The sequence below is a fragment of the Rutilus rutilus genome (assembly GCF_951802725.1).
Source record: "Rutilus rutilus genome assembly, chromosome: 19".
Classification (NCBI taxonomy): domain Eukaryota; kingdom Metazoa; phylum Chordata; class Actinopteri; order Cypriniformes; family Leuciscidae; genus Rutilus; species Rutilus rutilus.
In genome coordinates, this window is record NC_140232.1 from 17,337,850 (window position 1) to 17,347,032 (window position 9,183).

General features: G+C 35.2%; 1 protein-coding gene and 1 long non-coding RNA gene across 4 annotated transcripts in view; one reads left to right on the forward strand and one right to left on the reverse strand.

Annotated features, from left to right (window-relative positions):
• Window positions 1-7,504, forward strand: part of mvb12bb (multivesicular body subunit 12Bb) — a 56,817-nt gene extending 49,313 nt beyond the window's left edge. For 2 of the 3 annotated variants that reach the window (XM_084388478.1, XM_084388479.1), the window contains exon 10: window positions 6,834-7,495. In XM_084388478.1, the coding sequence (XP_084244604.1) occupies window positions 6,834-6,881 (48 nt within the window). In that variant the 3' untranslated portion in view covers window positions 6,882-7,495. Of the gene's footprint in view, window positions 1-6,833 lie in introns of all 3 variants that reach the window. The other variant, XM_084388477.1, reaches the window with a different exon arrangement.
• LOC311277971 lies at window positions 2,044-6,216 on the reverse strand. The gene is made up of 5 exons (XR_014625363.1): window positions 5,699-6,216; window positions 5,435-5,466; window positions 5,039-5,280; window positions 4,471-4,634; window positions 2,044-2,530 (listed from the first exon to the last, which is right to left on the reverse strand). It is a non-coding gene; the product is annotated as an uncharacterized lncRNA (long non-coding RNA).
• Window positions 7,505-9,183: the final 1,679 nt, after the last annotated feature.

The window sequence follows — 9,183 nt, forward strand, 5'->3', positions numbered from 1 at the left end:
AACATAATACATAATATTTCTATTTATTTCCTCTTCAGTATGCAGTGTAATTGAGCTCCAAAAATAAAGATAATTATGTTAATAATTGTTTATAGAGTAGGCAGCTGCAATGAAGTGACAAAAAAAAGTTTTATTTTTGGTATTTGTATTTTTTATTTTATAGTTCTGTGCCAGTACTGATCTATTACTAAATAATATCTATGGTAATGTAATAATTTTGTAGTCCTATTTGTTATCACATATTGTAATTGTCATTACTGCAGTAATTCTTTTTAGAAATAAGTAATGAGTATAACATGGATTCTGTCATGTAGAGTGTTGCAAAAGTTGTAGTTTTAAGTGAGCGTATAATATAAATCAGTTGCATTTATAGACCAGGAGCTGAATACATATTTCCAGTAGGAATCTGCACGTATTCTTTCATTAGTCTCTGGATGATAACTTCTCTGCTCGGGGCCTTGATGCACATCGTAATTGACTGATTGCTAATTCTATTAAAAACACATTCATTAAAAAGAGGCATTTTGTGACATTAAACATATGCACATGTAATTGCGGAAAAGCGTCGTAATCACAATCGGGTCCGTCGATAAGACCGCTCCCTAACAAGCATCACTTGAGCCATTTTTTTTTTTTTTTTTTGAAGATGTTGGTTCCAGCAATTACGCATTCTTTTCATTTCCCAAATGATTTGCAAAACTCGTAGAGATTATAATTGCTTTTAGCCACGCATATCTAATTTGTGTCTTTTTAAGTGTTAATTAGTTAGTGATTTGAGCTGACGTCTTTATGTAGTTTGCACAGCTGAAAAATGTTATTGAAGGGAGGCTAATGATTCAGGATGTGTGTGTGTGTGTGCACGCGTGTTTTCAGCTACCTAGAATATACGATAAAACACGGAATATAAAGATGCACAATATGTGATGTCATGCATGGCTTTAAACCAGACCTATAACATGCTATAATGGACGTGTGAGTGTGTGTGTGTGACTGTACATATGGTCATGTGAGGGAGAAAGAGACTGATAGGACATCCAGGCGGGGAGAAATTCAAATGAAGGGGGAATTAATGAAGACAACATGTCACATATTTTCACCTGCGCTGAGCAGGAACAGGAAATGAAGATCTGCTCATCTCGGAGGCTGCCGCCCATGTTCCGCATGTCACTGTCCTGTCACGGGCCTGTGTAAAAATGGCAGGCAGTGATTCATGCACTCTGTGATAACAGCCTATTCCTATCCATCCATCATTTATACATGCGCGCACATACACGCACGTACTTGCTTATTTATTACTCAGGTGTTGTGTGTGACTTTTTATTATAACTAAGCGGCGTGTGACGTGTGACATGTTGGTGGAACTTGCAGTTTTGCTTCAGGTAGATGAAAGGGAGAGAAAGAGAGATTTCTGGAAGGAAGAACAGTGTTGTTGTGTGATCCTCCAGCATCACCTAGTGCTGCGATTCAGCATAACACCTTACAAGGGCATTTTATGAAGCTTAAAAGCAAGTCCTTATTTTCAATCATATTTATTTTTAAAAAACGTTAAAGGAATAAATGATTTCTGTCTTTATTTTTATTTTTAGATGTGATTACTATAGATGTGATTACTAATGTACTTTTATATGATGTAAATCCCAATCCTCCTATTTTAGTCACTATAAAAATTTAAGATATAACAGGCTAATTATTTAAACAACAGGCTATACAGTAATTATACACTGTAAAACTTTTCACTGTAAATTTACAGTAAAATACTGGCAGCTGGGTTGCCAGCCACATACTGTATTTTTACAGAACTAGTACTGTAAACAGCATTTACAGTATTGTACTGTAAAACGTTGTACTGTAAATTTACAGTAAAATACTGGCAGCTGGGTTGCCAGCCACATACTGTATTTTTACAGCACTAGTACAGTAAACAGCATTTACAGTACTCCACTGTAATTACCAAATACAGTATATACCACATAATTTTACAATATTAAACTTGTCTACAGCAATAAATTGTATAGTAGTCACACTATGAAAAAGAAAACAACATTTTCTGGGTTTTAAAACATTTATTTTGGTTAAAAGCAAAGATCAGAAAATTGCCTTCTGTGAACATGTTGGCTGAATTTTTTTTAAACATAAAATGCAATTTTAACACTTAACAACAAACAGGTAACACTTAGCACTTAATTAAAGGGATAATTCACCCAAAAATTTAAATTAGCTCATGATTTACTCACCCTCAAGTCATCCTAGGTCTACATGACATTCTTCTTTCAGACGAATACAATCGGAGTTATATTAAAAAATGTCCTGGCTCTTCCAAGCTTTATAATGGCAGTGAATTGCTGTTTCTGTTTTGAAGTCCATACAAGTGCAAACGAAATCCCATTCAAAGTCTTCAAGTTTTCGCAGAAGTGAGGACACCTGTAGGCTTACAGTGTTCTTGTTTTGCACAACTTGGCCAGTTTTCTTTGAAGTTACTTGTCCTTTCTTTGTTTTTGATCCACGTTCAGGATTGATGTCAGGAAATCGTCTAAAAGGCAGAAAAGAAAGGAAAAAAAACAATGAAATATTATGGACTGAGTTTATATATTTTGACAAAGAGAGAAAACACAAAAGATGTGTAAATAAAAACCAGATATTGGTTTTAACGACTAAACTGTTTGGATAAAACTGAACAACATGAAAAAAAAAATGCAATGTTGGATGTTGTGATCAATAACTGATATTTTTTCTGCCCTGGTTAAAATACATCAACTCAATGTGTCTGTTTACATGTGCACTGTCAACTAACTAAACTGGAAGTGGAACTTTCATCCCCTCATCAGGTCCCATCAGAGTATCAGTGGAAAGGCAGCCATAGACTCTGTTTATATAGAGCACACATTGCCAGAATCCAGCCCAAACCCAAAAAAGAAATAATTTAACTTTAATTGCAAGCCTTGCCATGTTTATTGCATACATGACTACATGATAATGTTAAACATGACATTTACCAGACTAAAATGCATGTTTGCACCCAAAAATGAAAATTCTGTCATTATTGCTCATCCTTAAGACTTTCGTTCATCTTCGGAACACAAATTAAGATATTTTTGATGAAATCTGGGAGGTTTCTGTCCCTCCATTGACATCAATGTCATTGCAACTGTCAAAGCCCAGAAAGGTGGTAAAAACATTGGTAAATAGTACATATAACTACAGTGGTTCAACCTTAATATTATGAAGTGACGAGAATACTTTTTGTGTGCAAAATAACCCCAAAATAACGACATTGTTGAATAATCTCTTCTTTTACATGTCATTCTCCTACACTGTTTTGTGAGGATGAGTGGGCCGGAGTGTATTAAAGGATAACTCTTGCCAAAATGCAACCTAGGGTCTTTTTGTTAATCTACCCGAGGCAAACCTTCGTTTAAAAGCATAATTAGGATGGAAACGCCACTTTTAAGTTTGACCGTATTTTCGTTTTCGGTCAAATTGCCTTTTGAATGGGAGTGCTTGTGGCACGACTATGATAGCATCAAAAATCGCTATTTTTTTCAACACTAAGAAGGCTCGACACAACATGAAACTGTGCTCTCAGTATCACCAGAGACTCTACACATGAACTCCAGCATTGAGAACATTGTTTGTGTACACAGTTTACTAAAAAGAAAGATTTTGAACAACTCACGGAAACTGTGTCCGCCTGCATTTTGACAGTCAAAAATAGTCGATCTAATAACTTTATTCTTGAGCTGCTGTAAAGCCAAAACAATCTATGTTACTGTAATTTTCTATAATCACTGTAAAGCTGCTTTGAAACAATCTATATTGTTAAAAGCGCTATATAAATGAAGGTGACTTGACACTGTTTACACTACGTCAACAGCGTAGGAGAATGACGTGATAGAGTAGAGATTGTTGAATAATGTCGTTATTTGGGGTTTTTTGTGCACAAAAGGTATTCTCATCGCTTCATAATATTAAGGTTGCACCACTGTAGTTACATGGATTATTTAAACAATGTTTTTACTAGCTTTCTGGGCCTTGAAAGTTACAAAGATGTTTCTGTCTATGGGTGGTTCAGAAACCTCTCAGATTTCATCAAAAATATCTTCATTTGTGTTCTGAAGATGAATGAAGGTCTTACAGGTTTGGAACGACATGAGGGTGAGTAATTAATGACAGAATTTTCACTAATCCTTCAACTGAAAACAACTTGCACTGACATATCTGAAATATGTGACTGTCACTGTTTTGTCTCAAGATGCACACCAGTAATGTTTTTTTTTTTTTTTTATTAGACATTTTTATAAAAGCTGCTTAAATACCCTAATTTTATTAAGGCCTAGACCTGTCTTAAGCTAAGCCCAGTATGGAAACCAGGGCCATATTGTTCATACCAGTAGTCAACATAATAAATACTGTCAAGACAAGTCACAATTCAGTCTAATATTTATATGAATGGCAAATATGCTAATGACTAACCTCTGAACAAACTCAAAGTGCTGCCTCTTCCTGGTACTGCAAGCTGAAGTTATAGGAGGAGGCAAACAGCGCTGCCAGGCCAGTGATGAAGATGCTGTTATCCTTTCCACACACACCTTGACCTTCCAAACGTAATGTCCAGCACTGGTTGCTTAGAGATTGACCTGTAATTGAAAAAATAATAATAAAATGAATTAATAAATAATATTAATAATTAAAATAACTATTGTGGGTTCCACTGTGGTTCGATGTAGTTGTCTATCTATTCATAGTTCTATAAATTACCATTTTCACCTAAAAATGTAAATTGATTAGGGTTAGAACGTTAAAACGCACTGCCATATTATTTTGCTTGTTTTAAGCATAAACTCACTAAATTTTGACATATTCTTTCAGAAAACAAGACAATTTTTACTTGTCTATTAAATGCTTCTTCATGTAAGAATTTTATATATCTGGACTGGAAACAAGAAAAAAACACTAATTAAGAAAAATATATTTTGCAGTGGAGTGAGTAAATGATGGCTTTTCATTTTAGGTTTAAACTACCCCTTTAATGTTTACATACCAGGAAATAAGGCGTGGACTCTCTGGCAAGTGTAGATTGCTGGACATCAGCTATGCAAATTCCTGAAACAATTTTTAAAAAGGACAGCACAGCCATGATCAACAGAACCAAAACATAAAAAATATTACAGATTAATGAGATTTGTTGAATAATCTCTACTTATCTGCTTGAAGGATAACACCGTCTAACTTCTCTTTGAATTGTAACTTAGTTGTAGGACCATGGCATGGCAATCAGGAATACTACATTTGAAAACAGCTTTAGGAACATGGATTTTCTTGTGCTAGCAAAATTATGACAACGATTCAAAAGCACGATCACAGAACTGACAGCATTTGATAGCATTTTTTTTTTACCACATAGACTATAATTGTAACACTACTTAAAAGTACTTACATTAGCACTGGACCGTCATCAGATTACAAAGCCTGAAACGAAAAATATATATATCAAAAGCAGGTCATGCAAATAACATGGTATATGTTGCCTATTATGTGAAATATCGAAGTTAACGTTAACGTTACTTGGTAAACAGGTGGAACAGAGTAAATTGTTTGCGCGGCCGCGGCAGAATCAAACCAAATAAGCATTCGTGAAATCAACGTATGTTAGAAATGCGAACGCAAAAAAAAAAATATATATATATATATATTGGCTTACCGTATCACTCAGTTGTTGAACAATTTTCCATCTTCTCAAACTCTAAATCCCACTAATCGTCACAGGCGTAGGTTATTCAGATGACAAATTCTTCCATCCGTCTTCATGTAAAGTTAATGTCTCCCATTTTCTGCTGCGTCACAGGCAACTAATGTTTGAAACACGAACCGAAGCTCACAAAAGCTTAAAAATTGCTCACAGATTCGCAGACACTGTTTATCTTGATAACAGGAATGATTATTCTGTTCAGTTGAATCCCGCTGACAAATCAAGTTTGCCTGTAGTAGCTACTGTCTGCTCGCGTCACATTTGAACTGAATTGAGCGCGAAAGAAATCAATCCCACAATGCAGTGCTTTTACAGTATGATACTGTATTACGAATTTATCGGGTTGAAAACAGAAATGTGCTGTATATTTACAGCTGTTCTGTAAAAGATACAGCCAAATACTGTATTATGGAAATACAGTACAATTCTGTAGGAAATTCGCTGTAAATTTACAGTAAAGTTTTACAGTGTATTATAGGCTATAATTATTCATTTATATTAATTATTTATTCAAAATGTAACTGAAGATTAAAGCAGGGGTAAGTGATTCTGTGAATTCTTTATTTTTAATTGAGTGAACACATTATTTCTCAAAATCCTTTGTATGTCTTTATTTGAGTTTTGCCTAGTCTTAAAGATATACATGTAACAGACTACTTCTTGCACTGTATTTGGACATAATGTCAGGGCATTTAGATGTAATAAATGTATTTATGAGAGAAGGAAAAGGCTTAAATGAGTGATAAGTCATGAGATATTGTGTTTTGTGGAAAGCAGTTCATTAGTTTGCCTTCATAATTCAGTGGCTGTGTTTTTGGTCACGTACTAAAGGGGGCGCCATTCAGCAGCATTTACTGGGTAAATACCTATTTGATCTGTAAGAGGGGCAATAAAACAAATTGTGTTATAGTTGCTATTAGATGAAATTATGCAATGGTGAATTTTATGCTGCATTCAGTCTAGAAGGGAGTTGCAATACAATGCAACACACAAAAATATTATCATTGTTAATAGCATTGTCGACATTGTTTTTTGCTGTTGAATTGTCAAAGTCATAATTCTTTCTTTTTTTTCTGTTTTTTTACAGTACAACTATTGTTTCAACAATGAACACAGCGCTGCAGCCTTCCCATAAACCCAGTGACTCTAGAGAGTGAAGATTCACCAGAAACACTGGTATAAAGAAGCAAACAGTGTAGTGAAGCCCTCATTTTATTTCATCTAGCAATCCAAAGATCAGAGTTTATGCAGACTTAAGGGCCGTTTACACGACACTATTTTTAACTAAAAACTGAAAACTTTTCATTGACTGTTCATTTACATGTCACAAAAATGTGGAAACGGTGGCGTCATGCGCATTATGCAAAACTTCTCACCTCCGTGCCATATAAAGATTTTACATGATCAAATGGCTAAAAATCAAGTACATCCAGCATTTTTCTTATTGAATATACTGTTTCAAATGAAAGGCAGGCTGGTTAAAGGCAGGCTAAAATACTGTTTTTATTTTAAACAGATGGATTTGTAATCCAGAAAATGTAATTTTAATATTATAATCTGCCAAAAAAACGTAGCCTAATTTAAACAACTTCATTATGATTTTCTTTTAAATATTTTTTTTAATTATTATGTAGATTTTTAAACAACAGTAACTAGTCTAAATGTACACAGATATGAATGTCTTACCATGAATGTTGTTTTATTCAGTTCTTTGAAACAAAACAAAAATAAAGTTTTTAGAATGAACTCATAGAACTCATTTTAGAATGTATTTTCATTTGTACTTGCACCACAACATACTCAGTGAGATATAATTGTTTTTAACTATGTGGAAAATGCTTTTATCTTATTGTGTTACTTTTTTCTTTTTCTTTTTTTCCAATTACCCACCCTGAGAAAATATTCAGTAAAGGGACACACCTAACCCCACTCTTATGAGCCTTCATCCTAGGATTTGTTTTCCGTCTCATTTCCAATAACTTGAGGTACACTTTATGCTTTACACTGTAAAGCCTGACATATGAAATACAGTAGTTTGCAATAACAGGCATCTAAAAAATTTATTTATTTTTTTAAATAGAACAGTTTAACAAGGACCCTGATATCCCTTGGCACAACATTACAGCACATCAACCTCCATTAATCCCAGAGAGCCCCGCTTTTGTGTTTAATTTTACAGAAAAAAAAGAAAAAAACGTGTTAATGACTTTTAGCTCTCCAAGACGCTTCTCTCTTATTTGTGACCACAGATGCATTTTGGCTGTCTTTGTTCTTGTCACTCTTGCTCTTTTCCCCAGACAAACTAATAGGGGTTTCTAGAGTGTGTGGGTGTCAGAGTCACTGGTGTGTTGATGATTGTAGTAACACACAGCAGCAACAGGAGACACACAGGCACAGGTTCTGTCTCACTGGCCCGTTTAGGCATCATGAGCTGCGGAGACAGGACGGTCTCATGGCTGTCCTTCCTGTCAACTTCACACTCCTTTGAGCAGGTAGAACATATAGGCCTGGTTTCATAGACATGGCTTAGATTAAGCCAGGATTAGGTCTTAGTTCAAATAGGACATTTAAGTAGCTTTTTAAATGTGCCGTAGAAAAAAAAACATTACTGGCGACAGTTATCTTGAGACAAAACAATCGCACTGATATAGTCTAAGATTTGTCAGTGCAAGTCGCTTTCAGTTACAACTCAAACATGCATTTTAGTCTGGGACTAGGCTTGGGTTTAGTTTCCCAGTCAACTCATCCACTAACCAAGACATGTCAGGTAAACACAATCTGGAGCAGTGGTTATCAAGCATTTTGACTTGAAGACCCCGCTGTTTGACGTAAGTATTCAAAGGATCTCTATATAATATTAATAGAAGTATTTTTTTTTATCTTAGCACTAGTTATGGATGTCTTCGAAACAAAATTGAAACCTTTGCGAATTGTTTTGAGATGCATTTATGTACTTCATATTCATTAATCTCAATCTTCGGCAGAAGAGAAAAATAAACCTCGCTGATTCTCTCGCGAGAAGTGAATTGCAGTTTCTCTTTGTTTAATGACTTGCATTTGGCTGTTTGCTACTGATGCCACACTTTCATGTGCACATGCTCCATAAACTCAGGATCAAAGCCTGAGTTGACATACAAAGTTGATGATCAGCATCATGGTACAAACTAAGCCTGATTGAATTGGGTTGGTTTTGTCAACTTGAAACTAATCCAGTAACCCTGAGATTGTTCAATTACCATCATAGTGTAGGCCCCAGGACAGCAAGTCTTTGTGGTGTATCGAGAGCCACGTGTCCAGGGTAATGTCGGCATACCTCCACGAAGGACTCCAACAGGAGTAACTGTCAACGCAAGAGGAAGCTGTCTGAAGGGGATGTCCAGGTACTAACATGGATTGTATCCAAAAAACAAAGCCACAGCTGCCAAAATCACTGCAGA